Consider the following 20,280-nt stretch of genomic DNA (forward strand, 5'->3'; position numbering starts at 1 on the left):
GTGAAAAATTTCTCCCTCGAGGTGGGATAGGGAGGGTGGAAGGGAGACGCAAGAGGGAGGGGACATGGGCACACATGTATACATATAGCTGATTCACTCTGTTACAGACCAGAAACCAACACAACATTGTGAAGAAACTATACTCCAATAAAGATGTTTTAAAAAAAATAACTTCTCCCTCAATGAACCCATTTTGATGGTAACAAATAAATATGACTTTATAATAACCTAAAAAGAAACCCAACCTAAGTTTTTGTTTGTTTTGTTTTGTTTTTTCAGTACGCGGGCCTCTCACTGCTGTGGCCTCTTCCATTGTGGAGCACAGGCTCCGGATGCGCAGGCTCAGCGGCCATGGCTCACGGGCCCAGCTGCTCCGTGCATATGGGATCCTCGTGGACCGGAGCATGAACCTGTGTCCCCTGCATTGGCAGGCGGACTCTCAACCACTGCACCACCAGGGAAGCCCCAAGAGGCCAATTTAAAACAAAAAGAAATGGGTAACTTGTATTTTTACTTTAAAATAAGTTTGAGATTTCTGAAGTCTATGCTGATGAAAGAGGATGCTAACAAATTCACCCATCACCATACATAAAGTTAAAGTTTCTAAACTAAATCTCTTTAGCGTGAGATCAAAAACAGTCTACTCTTAGAAGATTCCCCAAATGCTATCTCTTCCAACTCTTTAAAAGCTAGCTTCTGTTTCTTCAAGAAGCAAAATACATTCATTTTTGCAAACAAACACTATAGGTATCTGAAATGCAAAATAACCAGCAAGCCACATTCTTTTCCACAGAATTAGCGGGAACTATCACCTGTTTCTCAGATTGTTTATGTCCCTGTTTTCTTTTTTTTCACTGGCAGGACGGTCCAGAACCTCTATTTTGCCTTTTCCATCTTCTGAATGAGGAAGCTTAATTGTATCGATGGTGACTTCACCTTCAGAAGAGGTGCTATCATCTTCATCCTCAAATTCTGAACTGTCCTCTGAACTGTCTTGTGAATTCTCTTGTGAACTGTCATCTTCTTTTGAATCAGACTGATTCATCTCAAACAAGGTCATATCCATTTGCATAACTTTTCCGAGTGTGTCAATATTTTCAATATTGAAATGACCAGGTGGTGCTGCTGACATTTCTTTCCTTAGCTTTTCATTTGCCTGAGCCATCTGTGGGAAAAAGCTCTGTACTTGGTCCAATAGGGGACTCCTCTCTATCCTGTTTGAAGAGTGGAATTCTTTCTGGAATTATGCTTGGAGTTGATAAGCAACCTGTCCCATATACCTCTGCGGCCGCCCCTGCCCTCCATCAGCAGCTCTCTGGACACCAAGACCCTGGAGCTGTCCCGGGAAAACGACGAACAGCTCGCATCGGGCTGGGATTTGCCGTGGGCCTCCCTGCTGCTCGCCTGTCTTCAGAGCAGCCCCTCCAGGCCCAGATGCCGGAAAAAGGCTGGGGACATCTTTGTTTTTTAACTGATGAGTTTAAGCCATATATATATATATATATATATATATATATATATATACATATATATATATAAATTACTGATATGGAATGACATTTACTTGCCAATTTGTTTTCTGTAATGTCATATAGCTTTTCTGTCCCACATTTTCTCACATACTGACGTCCTTTGTTCTTACTTTTTGTACTCATTTTCAAAATTAATTTCTTTGGCTGTGCCAGGTCTTAGTTGTGGCATGGGGGACCTTTGACCTTCTTTGCAGCATGCGAACTCTTAGTTGTGGCATGTGGGATCTAGTTCCCTGACCAGGGATTGAGCCCAGGCCCTCTGCATTGAGAGCATGGAGTCTTCGCCACTGGACCACCAGGGAAGTCCACTGACTTGACTTACTTTTAATTTCCTTCTGTGTATATTCTATAGATAATCAATTTGTGGATACCATGGAGGTTACATATAAAATCCTATCAAACTGGCTTAAACTGATATCAACATAATTTTAATCACACACAAAATCTCTATTACATCTCCAATTACATTACACATTAATTACATGTTATTAATGTCACAAATCACATATTTACACATTAATTACATGTTAGTAATGTCACAAGTCACATATTTATACATTGTTTTCTGTTAATGTAGATGTACGAATTCATTATTTGGGGATGTTATAACAAAATGCCACAGCTTGGGTAGCTTATAAACAGAAGTTTATTTCTAATGGTTCTGGAGGCTGAAGTGTGAGATCAAGGTTGTTAGGTAAAGGTCTTTTTCTGAGTCATAGACTTTTCATTATATCATCACGTGGAGGAAGGGACTAGAGAGCTCTCTGAGGTCTCTTTTAAAAGCACACGAGAGACTTCCCTGGTAGACCAGTGGTTAAGAATCCGTCTTCCAATGCAGGAGACATGAGTTCGATCTTTGGTCAGAGAACTAAGATCACACATGCCAAAGGGCAACTAAGCCCATGCACCACAACTATTGAGCCTGTATGCTGGCTCTACAGCCTGTCTGCCACAACTAGAGAGCCTGTGTGCTGCAACTACCGAGCCCCCATATCACAGCTAGGTATGAAGCCTGTGTGTCACAACAAAGATCCCACGTGCTGCAACTAAGAGCGAATGTAGCCAGATAAGTAAATAAATACATATTTTAAAATAAATAAAAGCACACACATTATATTCATGGTGGCTCTGTCCTCATAACCTAAGCACCCCCCAAAGACCCTACATCCTAATACCAACACATTTGGAGGTTGTATTTTTAACATATGAATTTTGGGGGAAACAGTCATGCAATAGCAATACATTTATAATTATTTTAATATTTTGGTTTAAAAAATATCCTAGAATAATAAAAAGTGTAGTTACAAGTCAAAATTATAGTGTTTTCTCTATTTGTCCATTTATTTTCCTTTATCAGAGACATATATATTTTCATATGGCCTCAAGTTTCTGGTGTCCTTCCATTTGAACTTGAAGTACTCCCTTTAGCATTTCTTGAAGGATAGATATTATGGTACTGAACTCCTTCAGCTTTTGTCTGAGACTGTCTCTCATGTTCCTCATTTTTGAAGAATAATATTGTAAGATATAGAATTGTTGGTAGGTAGTTCCCGCCATGCTTTAAGCATATCGTTTCACTCTCTTCTGGCATGCAAAATTTCTGATGAGAAAGCAACTGATAATCTTACTGACAATCACAATTAAGTGGATCATAATAATTGTCACATATAACTTTGTTTATATATATTTCTTAATGCTAACCTATTTACAAAAGTACTTATTGTTTCAAAATTTTGTATTTATCATTCTAAGTTTACTTAACAAATCTATATTTTTATTCTACTTATTTATAAAATAAGAGGTTATTAGTCAAAATTATGAATTCATAGCTGAAATGTGTGGTAAAACATTCTTGATAAGCGTTTTTCCATGTCTGAGAATTTTGATATGAACTCTGCCTTTTCAGTTTGATTTTATCATTGATAGATCCAGTGTGAGGATTCAATGTTGACTAAGGAATTAAAAATCCCTCAGGGCTCTCCTTCATTCATTACAGTAAAAGTGTTTTCTATGCTGTGAATACTCATGTGTATGTAAGTCTATTGAATGATATTCTCCAGTTAAAATGATCTCCATGTCAGTTACATACACATAGTATGTAAATCTTCTGCATGGACTTCCCCCCTTTGTGGGATTTCTACTAGCTATCATGAAAATTCAGTCTAATTTAGTCCATAAAGTGAACACTTTATGCTGATCTAGTGTTTACACTGCACTGTAACTGAGTTCTATGAGTCTGCTGAATTCCTCACTTACCTCATTCCCAGGTTTCACATGTGGATGACCAGGGTTCACACCTGAAGAAATTTACTATTTTCTTACAGCTACATTGTTCCACCAGGAAAATAACTTGCTTGGATATCATTTCTTGCTTTTAATGGTCACAGTTTTTGCTTGAAATAAGACAAAAATAATAATTAAATTAAATAAATAAATAAGAAACAACACATGTGACATTTGGGGATTAAATTGTTGAAAAGTACATTACATGGGGAAAGAACATGAATTTGAGGAATATACCAGTGAATAGAAACATGGTTTAGAAAAATGTTAATAAGATGTTCAGTGTTTAGGTAGAAGAAAAATAAAATAAATTCAGATGCTACAGGGAATATGAGAGGAAAAATTATTAAAGAGACCGTGGCAAAGACAAAAACATGAAATTTTAACTCCCACGTGGACAGGAATTTTGCTTCTCTGAGGTGAAAAGTACAGGGGGAAACGTGAAGAGAAATTGATGTGTGATGCATAATGACAGAATCTGGATAATTTGACCCAATGGCTTCACATACATTTCTAAAAATATCCTTTAGTCGAGCCAACCTCCAGTTGACATTCCAAGTGTCCTGCTCCCTCCCCACACAGAGCACATGTGTCTGGAGCTGACTTGGACCCCAGCCTGGGGAAACCCTCCTCTTCCCTCCACACCTACTCTTCTTGCTCCCACTGGGAAATTACATCTGCTTTGCAGAGCTGATGCCCTGATACATGTGGGAAATGCTAGATGGATTTAAAGTTCTGTGCTGAGAACAGTGCATGCAATGCAAGTGCAGGACAACATGCCAAGGCTCAAGTGTGGGGGCATCAATGGCAGCCCAAGTTCGAGCACCCGGAAGGGGGGAAACACTGAAGGTTGTCACCCGACACTTCACTCAAAGACAGTAAAAGTCTCTGGTTGCTGCTCTTCTTGCCCAAGAGGAAAGACAGGCTGCAGGCTGCCTAGACGTCTCAGCCAGGAAGGAAGCAACGTTTTCATAATGTGGTTAACACTGTTTTCTAACAGAATCCAATAAACGTAAGACCCATGAGGTTATTACTTGGAGTTCATGTAGAAAGGGGGATACAAGCTGTCATGTGTTTTTTGCTGTGTTCAAACCTCATAGTAGTCCCCCGAGCAGAAGAATTACTTAGCAACATAAAGTCACTTGTCTGTTAGATAAAATAACCCTCATCTGTGTCCAGTATTATTCTGCGTGTTGGTGGCAGACTAGTAAGGTATACGTGAGATTGTGGTAATGGAGATTTTATCTCCATGCAGGGACAAATGTGCTGTGATAAGTAAAGGAACACATTCGTTCCAGGTTGCTCTAAGTGCTACAGAAGCATGAGTCAGGGACAAGAGTGCAGCAGCATATGTGGAAGCTGCAGAGCCTATCTAAATAAGACATACATAAGGAAGTAAATAAATATTGAGAGATGCACTCAGAAGATGAGACAACGGGCGTCCTCCAGCATCACATCTGTGTATATCTTTCTCTGCAATATGTCCAGCAGTTCCTTCTCTTTATGAGTGAGTACTACAAACACGTTCTCAAAGGTCACTGATCTCTAAAGCCCCGTCAATGGCTTCTCTGGGCTGATATGGCATGTGCCTTACATACATATTCAGAAATATATATACTGTGAAGAAATGTTGCTAAAGGAAAAATATGAGGTGTTGTGTAACATAACCTATCAATTTCCCAAGAAAATGGTATTTCAACTTCCAGATAGGTTATTATAAAAAATTTTACATGCAAATTCATAAGTAATATTCTCCTCCCAATTCCAAGTAAGTCTGTAGGTGCATCAAAAGGCAATCAATAACCCTGATCTGCCACTTTTTCAATTGACAGGCAGTGGGGATAGAGATAGAGCTGAAGCTCCATGTACATTTTATGTGTTGCACCTGGAGTCCAGTCCTCCAAATTAGAAAAGTCAGCCCAGAAGCTGACATTGTGACAAGTGAGAAGTAAGGAGAGTATCCTTGACATGCCTGAACCTGGGGACATGTTTTAAATTCACTCAGGGGTCCAGGAAAAGCTAGTGCAGCACTGGCAGACATAGAGATGGTGACGTGCCTGCTCAAGTAACCATTTCTTTTTCTAAGTCCCCCAGGAAGGCCCTGCACTGTTTGTGCCAACATATCATCCTCCCTGCTGACCCAGGATCACCTGCTTGTTTTCTCCTCTCAGAAAAAATTTCTTTGTGCAAACCTAGCATTCTGTCTCTAAAATATCCCAGAGGACATCTGATATAGGTACCCTGAAATTTACTTAGAGGAGTCTGTACGCAAATCTGCAATCTTTCTAAGTTTATTTTTCTCTTTAACAGTAGTAATGGTAATATCATCATAATTCTCACTATTATTGTTTTTAGTCCATTTTATTACCTTTATTAATATGCATTATCTTTATGGTTGTTTCTACATAACACTGAGTAGACCTGCTCTATGCTAAAGATTGTCTGATTTACTGCAGATCATTATGGAGGGTTTCCCAACATACAAAATACATACACCTAGTTACTCCTGAGCTCCCACAGCACTTAGCTGGGTGCTCTAGACTCAAGGTCTCTATGAAGCTGAGGCTGAGGTCTCAGCTGTCGCTCCACAGGGGAGGACTTTTTCCCAGACTCACTGAGATGGGTACTGGCAGGATGCAGTCTGAGCTGAGAGCCTAGTGCCTCTGCCTGGAGGCCTGGGACTTCCCTGTGTTCTCTCCTACGTGGGCCTCTACATATGGCAGCTAGTAACACCCATGCAGGCTTCCCCAGGTCCAGGGATAGGAGAGAGAGTCAGACAGAAACATAGAGAGAACACAGGATGCAGCAAGTGAGATGTAAGTGACAGAGGTTCTATCAATGAATCTTAACACTGACCTCCCCTGATTGGCTACATTCTGTTGGTCAGAAGCCAGTCACTAGCTACTTAGCACTTGCACAAAGAGTTTTCTCGCTGCATGTGGACCACAGTCTGTGGCTGGGAACAGCCAGGAAGGCATGTTCAGTGGTCTCCCACAGAACTGGGAAAAGTGGCTGCATTCTGGATATAACTGAAAGTGAGGAAAGTCCAGCCTCAATCATCAGAAGAGAAGTGAAAAGAAGCCAATGGGTTACATGTCATTTCTCATCCACTAAAGCAGCAAAACAAAAGCTCCCCAAACTCCTGAAACTGAAACCCTTGGTGTGAATGAGGCACAGGACCACTCATTCCTCAGTGGTACGAGGGGCACCGACTCTTCCAGGAGGATAATGGCTGCCTCATCCCAAGATGCCACCCACTTGATTAAGGAGGTTACTTCTAGAAAGCAAAGGCACAGTGGTCAGAGGTGTGGGTAGTGTTGTCTGTCTTATTTCTAAGAGCCTTGCATGGACACCTGCTTCCAGAGGGGAGCTGGTTCCACTGACAGTGAGAACAGGCTGCAGCTGTTTAAAATGACAATGTCCATACTACCCAAAGCAGTCTACAGGTTTAATGTGATCACTATCAAATTACACATGAAAATTTTTCACAGAAGTAGAAGAAATAACCCTAAAATGTATATGGAACCATAAAAGACCCAGAATTGCCAAAGCAATCCTGAGGAAAAAGAACAAAGCAGGAGGCATAACCCTCCCAGTCTTCAGACAATGCTACAATGCTAATCAGAACAGCCTGATATTGGAACAAAAACAGACATATGGGTCAATGGAACAGAATAGAGAGCCCAGAAATAAACCCACAGAACCATGGTCAATTCATCTCTGATGAAGAATAGAGAATGGGGGAAAAGACGGTCTCTTCAGCAAGAGGTGTTGGAAAAGTTGGTTCATGCAAATCAATTAAATTAGAACACTCTCCCACCATACACAAAAATAAACTCACAATGGCTTAAAGGCTTAAATATAACACATAACACCATAAAACTCCTAAAAGGGAACGTAGCCAAACAGTCTCTGTCATAAACTGTACCAGTGTTTTCTTAGGTCAGTCTCCCAAGGCAATAGAAATAAAAGCAAAAATAAACAAATGGGACCCACTCAAACTTATAAGTTTTCTTACAGCAAAAGAAACAATAAACAAAATGAAAAGACAACATACAGACTAGGAGAAAATATTTCCAAATGATGTGACCAACAAGGGCTTAATTTCCAAAATATACAAAAAGCTCATACAACTCAATAACAAAAAACCAAAAAAACAAATCAAAAAATGGGCAGAAGACTGAAACAGACATTTCTCCCAAGAAAACATACAGATGGCCAATAGGCACACGAAAGGTTGCCCATCATCATTAATTTTTAGAGAAATGCAAATTAAAACTACAATGAGATACCACCTCACACCAGGCAGAATGGCCATCATCAAAATGTCTGCAAATAAGAAACACAGGAGGGGGTGTGGAGAAAAGGGAACCCTCCTACACTGTTGTGGGAATATAAATTGACACAGCCACTGTGGAGAATAGTATGGAGGTTCCTATAAATAGAGTTGCCTTATGATCCTGCAATCCCACTCTTGGGCATATATCTGGAGAAAACCATAATTCGAAAAGATGCATGCACCCCAATGTTCATAGAAGCACTGTTTCTAATAGCTAAGACAAGCAAGCAACTTAAATATCCATTAACAGATGAATGGATACAGAAGATGTGGTATAAATATACAATGGAATATTACTCAGCCGTAAAAAGAATGAAATAATGCCTTTTGCAGCAACATGGATGCAACTAGAGATTCACATACTAAGTGAGGTAAGCCATAAAGATAAAGACAAATGCTATATGGTATTACTTATATGTGAAATCTAAAATATGACACAAATGAACCTATCTACGAAACAAAACAGACTCACAGACATAGAGAACAGACTTGTGGTTACCAAGGGGGAGGGAATTGGGGAAGGATGGACTGAGAGTTTGGGGTTAGTAGCTTTAAACTCTTACATATAGAATGGATAAAAAACAATGTCCTACTGTATAGCACTGGGAACAGGATATTCAATATCCTGAGATAAACCATAATGGAAAAGAATATAAAACAGATGTATATAAGTGTATAACTGAGACACATTGCTATATGGCAAAAATTAATACGACATTGTAACTCAATTATATTTCAATTAAAAAAAAAGAATCAGTTTATCTGAAGAACATTAAAGGCCAAATGATCCTAAGAGTCATATACAGAGCATTCTATCCAACATACGCTGAATACACAGTCTTCTCAAGTGCAGAAAAAATAATTTCTAGCAAAGACCATATGACAGACCACATATCAAATCTTAATAAATTCAGGAAGACTTAATTTATACCAAGTATATTATCTGAAAATATTATTAAACTAGAAATCAATAACAGGAGGAAAACTGGAACTCTAACTAATACAAAAAAATTAATCAACACTCTCCTGACCAACTAATTTATCAAAGAAAAAATTTAAGAAGAAATAACACTGTATTTGGAGACAAACTGAAATGGAAACACAGTATACTAAAAGCTATGGGATGCAGCCAAAGGAGTGTTAAGAGGGAGGTTTATTGCAACAAATGCTTACCTTCCGAATTAAGAAATATCTCAAATAAAAAACCTAACTCTTCTGTTCAAGGACGTGGAAAAAGACAAAACTGAGCCCAAAATTAGCAGAAGTAAGAAAATTATAAAGATTACAGAAGAAATCAGTGTGATAGAGAAGAGGAAAACAATAGAAAAGAAAAGTGATGCTAAGAGTTGGTTCATTAAAAGATAAAATTTTGAACCTTTAGCTAGATTAACCAAGGAAAAGGAGAGAAGACCCAAATCAACAAAATTATAAATAAAAGAGAAGACATTACAACACCACTACAGAGATAAGAAGGGTAACATGTTACTTTGAACTACTACATGCTAACAAACTGGGCAACCTAGATAAATGAAAAAAATTCTTAGAAAGATACAACCCATCAAAAGTGAATTAGGAAGAAAGAGAAAATCTAAATGAAGCAATTAGTAGTATGGAAATTAAATCAGTAATCAAAACTCTTCAAATGAAGAAAAACTCAAGATCAAATGGCTTCACTGGTAAATTTTACCAAATATTTAATGCATTAATGCCAAACCTAAAAGTTTTCAAAAAAGAAAGAGAAAAAACAGATAAGGAGAGAACACTCCCAAGCTCAATTTACGAGGCCAGCATTACTTTGATATAATAATCTGAAATGAACACTGCCAATTACAGGCCAATAACACTGATGAATATAGGTTTAAAAATTCTGAATAAATACTAGCAAATCAAATAAATGGGATGCATCATATTAATAGAACAAAGGAAAAATATAATATCAATAGGCACAGAAAAAGCATTTGTTAAGTTAGGTATAAAATGAATGTAACTCAACATAATAAAGGCTAAATATCGGGACTTCCCTGGTGGCGCAGTGGTTAAGAATCTGCCAGCCAATGCAGGGGACATGGGTTCAAGCCCTGGTCCGGGAAGATTTCACATGCTAAGGAGCAACTAAGCCCATGCGCCACAACTATTAAACCTGTGCTCTAGAGCCCGTGAGCCACAAATACTGAGCCTGTGTGCCACAACTACTGAAGCCCACATGCTTATAGCCCATGCTCTGCAACAAGGGAAGCCACTGCAATGAGAAGCCCATGCACCACAATGAAGAGTAGCTGCCACTCACTGCAACTAGAGAAAGCCCGCATGCAGAAACAAGGACCCAATGCAGCCAAAAGTAAACATTTTTTTAAAAAAAGGCCAAATATGACAAGGTCACAGTTCAAAGCACACTCAAAAATGAAAGTGTGAAACTTTTTGTCTAATATCAGAAACAAGACAAGGGAGTCCACTCTCACCACTCATTCAGCATAGTAATGGAAGTCCTAGCCAGGGCAATCAGTCAAGGAAGAGAAATAAAAGGCATCAGAACTGGAAATTAAGAAGTAAAAATGTGTCTATTTTAAGATAACATGATTTTATATATAGAAACTGAAAAACTTCACCAAAAATCTATTAAAACTAATCAACATAATCAGTAAAGTTGCAGAATAAAAACTTAAAATGCAAAAATCAGTCATATTTCTAGATACTAACAATGATCTGAAAAAAGAAAACCATTCTATTTATAAGAGCATCCAAACTAATAAAATAATAAGGAATAAATTTATCTAAGGAGTTGAAAGATATCTACAATACAAGCTACAATACACTGATGAAAAAAATTGCAGAAGACAGAAATAAACGTAAAGTTATCCCTTGTTCATGATTGGAAGAATTAATATTTTTAAAATGTCCACACCACCTAAAGCCATCTATGGATTTAATGCAATTCCTATCAAAATCCAATGGCATTTTTTAAAGTAGAATAAAACAACAGAGAAATGTATGAGGAATCAAAAAAGAACTTGTATATGCAATGCGATCATGAGAAAGAACAACAAACCTGGAGGTATCACATTCCATGTTATCAAACTGTATTATAAACTATAGTAATGTAAATAGTATGGTATTGTCATGTAAAAAGGCATACACAACAATGGAATAGAACTGAGAATCCAGATATAAACCCATACATATAAGGTGAACTAATATTTGATAAGACAGTCAGGAACACTCGGTGGAGAGACAATCTCTTCATTAAACAGTGCTTGGAAAACTGCATAGTTACATGCAAAAGAATAAAGCTAGACTCCTGTCTAACACCACTCATGACAATTAAATAGAAATAATATAAGGTAAAGACGGAAGGCCATAAAACTCCTAGAAGAAAACAATAAAAAAAATTTTTAACACGGTCTTAAATATTATTTTTGATGATACCTTAAGCACAAGCAACAATTTAAAAAATTAACAAGTGGAACTATATCAAACTAAAAGTCTGCTACACAGCTAAATAAATAATCAACAAGATGAAAAGAGCCTATGTAATCAAAAATAATATTTGCAAACCTTACAACAAATAAGGGGTTGATATCCAAAATACATCATAGAACTCAGTAGCACAAAATAATTAAGCCAATTAAAACCTGTGCCAAAGACCCCAACAGACATTTTTCCAAAGAAGATATGTGAATGTACAACAAGTACATGAAAATGTGTTCAACGTCACTACATATCAGGGAAATTAAATCAAAACCACAATGAGATATCACCTCAGGACTGTTAGAATGGAATTCATCAAAGAGACAAGAGATCTGCTAGCAAATGCTAGCAAAGATGTGGAGAAAATGGATGATTTGTGTGCTTTTGGTTGTCTTATAAATTGGTTCAGCCTCTATGGAAAACACTAGAGAAGGCCCTCAAAATTTAATAGGGCAACCATATGGTCCAGCATTTTAAACTACGGGAATATATTAAAAGAATTACAAACACTATGTTGAAGAGATATCTGCACCTCCATGTTCATAGCAGCAGTGTTTACAATAGCCAAGACATGGAAAAAACGTGTGTCTATCAACAGATGAGTGGATATAAACCTTGTGATATATTTAGAAAAAGGAGTAATATTCAGCCATAAGAAAGAAGGAAATCCCGCCATTGGTGACAATATGGATGGACCTTGAGGGTGTGATACTAAGTGAGAGAAGTCAGACCAAGCTTACATGTGGGAAAAAAAATAAAACAACAAAACACTCATAGAAAAAGATCAGATTTTTGGTTACCAGAGGAGGGAAGTGGGAAGAGGCAGAATTTGATGAAGTCCAAAAGTACCAACTTGCAGTTATAGGGTAAGTAAGTATTGAGAACGTTATATACAACATGATGAATAGAGTTAACACTGCCATATGGTATATTTGAAAGATGTTCAGCAAGTAGATCTTAAGAGTTCTCATCACAGGAGAATATATTTTCCTTTTTTTTCTTTTCTTGCATCTATATAAGATGATGTATGTTAACTAATCTTACTGCAATAACAATTTCACAATATATGGAAGTGAAATCATTATAATGTGCATTTTCAACTTAAATAGTACTGTGTTCAATTATATCTCAATAAAACTGGGGGGGGAAATTACAACAGCTTTACAATAATGCCTTTTAAATTTAAAAAAAAAATTTAAAAGCAAATGGAAACACAACTTGCTAAAACTTATGGGCTGCAAGAAAAACAGTAATAAGAGAGTTTATTGCAACAAATGCCTACAATATGAAAAAAGAAAGATCACAAATAAGCAACCTTACTTCTCAGGGGACTAGCAAACAAAGGAACAAACCACTAAGCTCACAAGTAGCAGAGCAATGAAATAAGAAATATGAGAATAGAAATAAAACAGAGACCATGCAAACAATAGAAAACATCAATGCAAGAGGTGGTTTTTGAAATGAAAACAAAATTAACCTTTTAGCTATACTAATGAAGAATAAAAGAGAATACTCAAATAAAATCAGAAATGAAAAAGGAGACATTACAACTGATGCAACAAAAATACCACAGCTCATGAGAGGTGACCATCAACACATATATACCATCAAGTTTGATACCCTAGAAGAAAAGAATTCTTAGCAACATAAAAACTACCAAAACTGAATCATGAGGAAATAGACAAGCCTTACACACCAACGATGAGTGAAAAGATTGTATCAGTAATAAAAAATTTCCAAAAAAAAAAAAGGCTAGGACCAGATGGTTTCATTGGGAAATTCAACCAAACATTTAAATCGAATTAAAACAAATCCATGTCAAACTTTTCTAAAAAACTTTGAAGTACATTCTCAAACTCATTTTATGAGTCCAGCATTATCCTGATACCAAAGCTAGATAAGAACACTACAAGAAAAAATAAAACTGTCAAGTATTACTGATATAGATGCAAAAATTCTCAGTGAAATACTAGCAAAAAGAATTCAACAGTATATTAGTGGTCGTACTTTCTCAGTTTTTCCAAGTCATCGGGAGGTGGGGAACGACACGGATGTACTCGGACGGTGCTTGGCCTTCCCTGGCCTCCGCACTGTATCCCGAACTTATTCACCAATTTTTTACGTCTCTCGCTGGAGTGGAGCCCGGGCCGGATGGCGAAACAAGGAGGCGCTGGGAGGGCGACCGCGGGCCTTCCCTTCCTCCTGCCCACGGGACGATGACGCCCCGACCCACAGGCCATCCAGCGGTGCGTCCTCGCTGCTTTGGGAGCCTGGGTCCGTACAGGTGCTGTCGTGGCACTGGGGCTGCTCCCCGGGGGCCACTTTCTTTTCTGCATGTTCCACAGGAAACAGTCACAGATCTCCGTGGATGGGATTCCCCTGCTTTCTGGCTGCGTCTACACTGGCAGCAACCAGCGTCCTGTCTCCTTTTTGCCTCAGCGCAGCGCTTTTGTGTTGACACCACACGCAGGTCCCCTCACCGCGGGGGACGACACGGAGTGTCGCGGGCGAGCGGGGAGGACTCTCCAGGAGCCACGACCGTCCCACCTGGGTCTCGGTGGTCAGAGTCCCTAACAAACTTGTGGGAAACGGGGTGCGACCTGGGCCATCCTCTTGTGGTCGGGAGGAGCCCTGAGTCCGGGCACAATCCTGGTTGGAAGCGGTTGTCTGAGGCTCCCCCACAGAATAAGCTCTCTCTCTAGATCCTGGGAACGGTGCTTTATGTTTCCATGAATTAGTACATTCAAGCCTGCTGTTCTAAAACAATCTGGAAATGGATTGCTCCATGTCTGCAATGATCTGCCAGTTTCTCAGTACCGAGATAGGTATCTGCCCTTCTTGTGAGAAAAATCCTTTGACTCCAAAATTCTAATATGGGAATAAACCACTGCCTGACTCTGAGTTCTTGGAATTTTTCTGTCCAGGCACACACAGTTCTCCAGGAGTAGCAGCCTTGTAAAAGAGTAAATTAATTTATAATTTTCTTTTAATTTATGAGAGAAATAATACATTAAAAATTGAAGTAACAGGATTAGTTGAATTAATGCTGACTCTGAGTCCTCTGTGTGTGCTGAGACTGGAGCTCCAACTGAAGGCTCTTCCACCATGAGTACAGGTGTAGGGTTTCTCTTCACTTGAGTGTCCCGGTGGTTTAAGAAAGAGAAATTCTAGCTGAAGGCTCTACCTCATTGATTGCAGATATAGAGTGTCTCTTCTTGAGTTCTCTGGTACATATAAATGTGAGAGCAACATCTAAGAGTTCTTCCACATTTATTATATTTATAGGGCTTCTTCCCAATGTGACTTCTCACATGATGTCTAAGGTCATGGCTTTGTCTTATGTTTTCCCACATGATGACACTCACAAGGTTTCCTCTCCAGTGTGAATGAGTCCACGACTTTGAAGTAACCAAGTTTCAACTGAAAGCTCTTCCATATTTATTCCAGACATAGAACTTCTCTGCTATTTGAGCTCATATATGTGAATGAAAGTTGGCCTCTGATGAACGGTCTTCCACATTCACTTCGTTTTTAGGGTTTCTCTCCAGTGTGATTTTTCATGTGTGTAAAGGCAAAACTCCAGCTGAGCTATTTCTCACTGTCATAACATTTGTAGGGGTCCCTCCACGGTGAGTTCTCTCATGCCATGTAAGTTTAGAGCATTGACTAAAGCTTTCCCACATTGATAGGATCTATATGGTTTCTCTGCAGTATAATTCACCTTATGTTATTGATACTTAAAAAAGGAATATTGGCCAAAGGCTCTTCCAGATTAGTGACAAGTTTAGGATTTTTCTCCTGTGTGAATTTTTGGTGTATATAAAGGTGAAGGCTCCAGTAGAATTCTTTCCCACATTCATAGCATTTATAGGGATTCTCTCCTGTTTGAGTTAATACCTGTGAAATTCACATTGTTGCATGTGAAATCTCCTCACATGCATTACATTCCATGGACACTCCTCCAGAGTGAAGACTCTGCTATGTGCAAGGAAAGGAGAGGCTGTTACAGATGTTCATGCACGTCCATGTACTCATTTCTCTATGTACTGGCTCTAGTCTGCTCTCTCACTGGTAGTCTTCTTTTCAAATAAACTGCCCATGTTCGTTCTATTCACATGCAGTGTTACTTGGTGAATTCACACTGATTTTCTATTTTGTAGCCTCTCGCCTGCATAACTTTCTGATTAAATTTTAAGTCTTCTTTATTTTTCACACGTTATATACATGAGCTATGTTGAGGCAATTCCCCTTTTATTGAAACTGAAGTTCCAGTTTGTCTTCAGGGAAATGTTATTCCAAAATTTAAAGTATTCCAAATATTCTACTGGGGCAGAATTTATGCTCAGGCGTTTTATCCATCAGCAGATTGTCATGAACTCCTATTTTATCCCATTACCAGGTCTCTTATGTGATGACTGAGTTCATCCCCAAGAAACATACCGTTGACCTGCAGATAAATGGGTCCTTCCTGAACGCATGCTGTGTTGGTATCATTTCATGTTTTTTAAGGTCACCTTCCATGTCTGAGAAAAAGAGAAAAGTAATAGCTACAGTGACTTAGGGGAAGGAGAATTTTGCAAATGCTCACAAGGCTAATGTAAGTATGTGTCAAGTATTGGCTTCAACACAGACAAAAGATGTGAAATGGAGGAATATAGCAACAATTAGATACATGATATAGAACATTGATGATGTATACTATTTTTAAGAATAAAATGACTGAAAAATAAAATGAAGGTGGGATGTCAGAGAGATTAAGACACAGTAAATCAACAAAAGGGAGAGACTGAAACAAAAGTTCCTACATGAATAATAGTAACAGAAAGAGCACTTTCTCAGAAGCCAAGGAATGTACATAAAGTTAGATGAATAGATATTAATGTGCTCAAAGAATTAGGACACCATTGGAGTGGTATTTCTGCATTGGCCTTACAAGATGTGAGAAGACTTCTTCTTCAAGGAAATCTGCAGTTGACATTACAGGTCCAATTCTCTCACTGACCAGGCCCCTCTCCACATAGAATCTCAAGAGCCTGCAGCCCACCTAGAGCTGGGACTCTGGGAATCCTCTTTCTTCCTCTACACCTCTTCTCCTGATTACGGCTGGGAAATCACATCTACTTGTAGAGGCAAAAACCATTTGTGGAAAAATGTATATGGATTTGGAGGTGTTATTTGGCATCTGCGTGTGGTCTTCAGGTTCACATCAGGAGGAGAAGCAAGGCCAACAGGAAAGAGCAGCACAGGGAAGGGCGTCCTGAGCTCTGGCAGCACACCAGCCCTTCCCCAGAACAGAAGGACACTGACCATTGCTTCAGATGTTAAGGAACTGTCTGTTGATGTGTAGCTCCCAGGACTTTGACAGACTGCAGGATCATTTTTTCCCACTTTCCTCTGACCAGTGTGAATCAATTGTTCTATAGTGGATTAAACTTTATTTTCAAAAAAAAAATCAAATATTATAACTCAATGCCAACCCTATGACTTGAATTTTAAAGGGACAATATCTGTTCTGTGTAACTTTGTAGGGTTAAACTCCACCGGAGTTTGCACAGCAGAATGGTTTTTGGAAAATATTTAATGCATTTATTTATCCATTTAAGGCCTCCATGCAGTGAGCGCCCAGCACTGGTCTGAGTGTTAGATATGGAGCCACAAGAAAGGCATACTACAGTTATCAGAAAGTCTACTATCTTTTGAAATGGCAAAGAGGAAGTAAACAAATGAACAAGATCATTTCGTCCAGGTTTTAGTAAGTGCTTTATGAGTGTATAAGTGTCAGGTTGGGGAGGGGAGTAAACTCTGGGGAAGCTACTCTGGATGATTTTTTATTAAATAAATAAATGCTGACAGTGTCATCCACAGAGAACAGATGACTGTTGTTCTCCAGCATCACATCCCTGTGCAGGTTCCTCTGAGATGGCTCTAACAGGCCTCCCTTTTTTTTTTTTTTTTTTTTTTTTTTGCGGTATGTGGTCCTCTCACTGTTGTGGCCTCTCCCGTTGTGGAGCACAGGCTCCGGACGCGCAGGCTCGGCGGCCATGTCTCACGGGCCCAGGCACTCCGCGGCATCTGGGATCTTCCTGGACCGTGGCACAAACCCGTGTCCCCTGCATCGGCAGGGGCACTGTCAATCACTGAGCCACCAGGGAAACCCAGGTCTCCCTTTTTTGATGAAGATTATAGCCACAATTTGAAGGTGGCTAATTCCTAAAAACATGCTGGACATTCTGGTTCAGGCGTCTCCATGCCCAAGAGTATCCAGAGGTGATGGTTGAGGGTAACTGCACTGGGATAAGGCAGCTGTGTGTATCAAAAGCTCAAACGCTTCTTGAGGCCAAGTCCAATATTTCTCTGGGCTGACTTGGCCTATGTCTTTCAAATGCATCACAGAGATGTGCACACTCTGAATACACAATAGTTTTCATGATTAAGGAATATCACATAAGTGGTGTGAAATAACCAGCACATTCTATGACAGAATGTAAGTTCTGAGTTCCGGGCTAGCAATTATAATATTTGTACTTGGGAATTAATAAATAAACCCTGTGTTCCACCAATTTTTATTAAATCTACAGACAACACAAGGCAAGAAATATCCATCTTCTGCCACTAATCAGCTTTGATTGTGGGTAAATTATTTCCCATTTTGAACTTCATAATTTTCAGGTGTGAATAAGTTTCATAACCTCTTGAGAGAGTTGAGTGATTACATGATCTAATAGGTAAGTGCTTCTCACATAACAAAAGCCAATAAATAAAAGCTATATATTATTATATGTTATTTATTATTTGTTCAGGAATATTGTCATTGAAAAGTCAGAGAGCTTTGAGGCAACGTGCACCCCTCTGCATGACTGGACAAGTTTTATAGTAAACTTGGGGTCAGGAGGTGTTGCCTGTATCATCTCCACTCTCATCAGTGTTCATCACCAGATGTGAGGACAAAGTGTGTATGATGAGTCCACGTGCAAAGTTCTGTTGTCTTCTTGGTTCACATCTGCTGTGTAAGGGGAATTCTTTCCCTTGGGAAAGCAACTCATGGCTCATGAAGTGAAGAGCTAAAACCATGGAGAATCGAGCCAGCAGCCACTGGTGGGGACGACTGGGGCACCTGAGTGAATGTCTAGGGGCTCCCAGGATGAGGGAACAGGCTGAGGAGGCCAGGCCTGCAGAGTCAAGTTTACACAAGGTCCCCACTTGCATCTGGGCCTGGGTGGAGCAGAGACATTTACGGGCTGGGATGCCAGCTCCTGCCTGGGAGCTGCAGTAGTATGGGGCAGAAAAGCAGGAGGTGCGGCCCATCTTTGTTTCTGAAGACACTCATCTTTCTGGCTCCAGACACCAGGCAATAAGGAAGACTTGATTCTTGTTTTTCAGAGTTGTTTTAGCTATTCTAATTCTTTTACCTTTCCAACTCAGATTCTTTAAAAGATAAATGCATATCCTGTTGTTGGTGCTGGCTTTTCTTTTCTTTATTATTATTATTTTTTAACTACCCTGGAAGTTCTACAAATGGCTATTTTCATTGAATAGTTCATTATCAACATCTTTCTAAGTCAGTACCTATAGATCTACCTCATTTAAAAAATATCAGTAACCCAAACACCAATTGATAATAATGCATTGTGGGGATGCACTAACCAGAATTTATTTACCTAAATTCTCTTAATGTCTATGTTTTTGAAATACTCTGTTTTTATATTAAGTAATGCTGATATCAATATTCTTATTACACATGTAATTTGCAGAGATGTTCCCCACACAGCTGTTTGTTGTTTGACTTTGCTTGTGGAATATGTAAAGATCAATTTGTGGTCAAGTTTACCATTCATTTCTTTGATGGCTTCTGGACTTTTTAAAGAAATGCTTCACAAGGACTCCACTATGAAATCACAAATAAAAATTATTCATACATGTTTTCACCGAGTACATTCATCATTTCAGTTTTTCACTCCACACAGCCCGAGTCACCGCAATATCTCTAAGTCCGCCCCGGGAGCAGGGACCCGCCCGTGTGCTCGGGGATCCTTCGCTGCAGCCACCCGGCGACATGTTCCCAGCTCCCTCCCCCTTTCTGTCTGCTGCCGGGGTCGGGCCGCGTCGTACAGAGCCGGGGGCTAGCTCCGAGGCGGACGCCCCGGGACGAGCTCGGGCGTTTGGGCGGCCCGCGCTGCACCCTCGCCGGCCGGCGATCGGGATCCTTCCCGAGTCCGTTCTAGTCGTTCGCCGGGCGCTACATAGCGGCCGTTTTGAGATCGTCCCTTCCCTCCGTAGCTTCGGCGACTTTCGCGAGGGCTGTGACTCGGCCGCCAGGCGCGAGGCAGCGTTCCGGGAGGCGCTAATGCTGGCGGCGACTGTCCCGGTGGCGCCGAGGCATGGGCGCTTCCTGCTGTAGCCGGAGATTGGCCGAGCAGATTCATGTGGTGTGAGGCCGGTCTTGCGCTTCGGGGCTGTGGTTGGTGTGGTCCTGGTGGGTCTACCAGCACGCCCTGGTACCCCTCCGCTCGCAAGACTGCGCGTGGTTATAGGACACGGTGTCCGTGCCCGACGTCGTCCTCCACGTCCTGGTGGTCGTACTTTCTCAATTTTTCCGAGTTATCCGAAGGTGCGGAACGACACGGATGTACTCGGACGGTGTTTGGCTTTCCTCGGCCTCTC

General features: G+C 39.9%; 1 protein-coding gene across 1 annotated transcript; it reads right to left on the bottom strand.

The window, feature by feature from the left end:
- Positions 1-423: 423 nt before the first annotated feature.
- LOC309978932 (NOP protein chaperone 1-like) lies at positions 424-13,955 on the bottom strand (the record flags this gene model as incomplete). The annotated part of the gene is given in 3 exon segments (XM_082865785.1): positions 424-1,218; positions 1,221-1,408; positions 13,627-13,955. Coding segments are annotated over 3 exon segments (927 nt in total). The 3' UTR covers positions 424-808.
- Positions 13,956-20,280: the final 6,325 nt, after the last annotated feature.

This window comes from Leucopleurus acutus (assembly GCF_964270905.1).
Source record: "Leucopleurus acutus genome assembly, contig: HAP1_SCAFFOLD_194, whole genome shotgun sequence".
Taxonomy (NCBI): domain Eukaryota; kingdom Metazoa; phylum Chordata; class Mammalia; order Artiodactyla; family Delphinidae; genus Leucopleurus; species Leucopleurus acutus.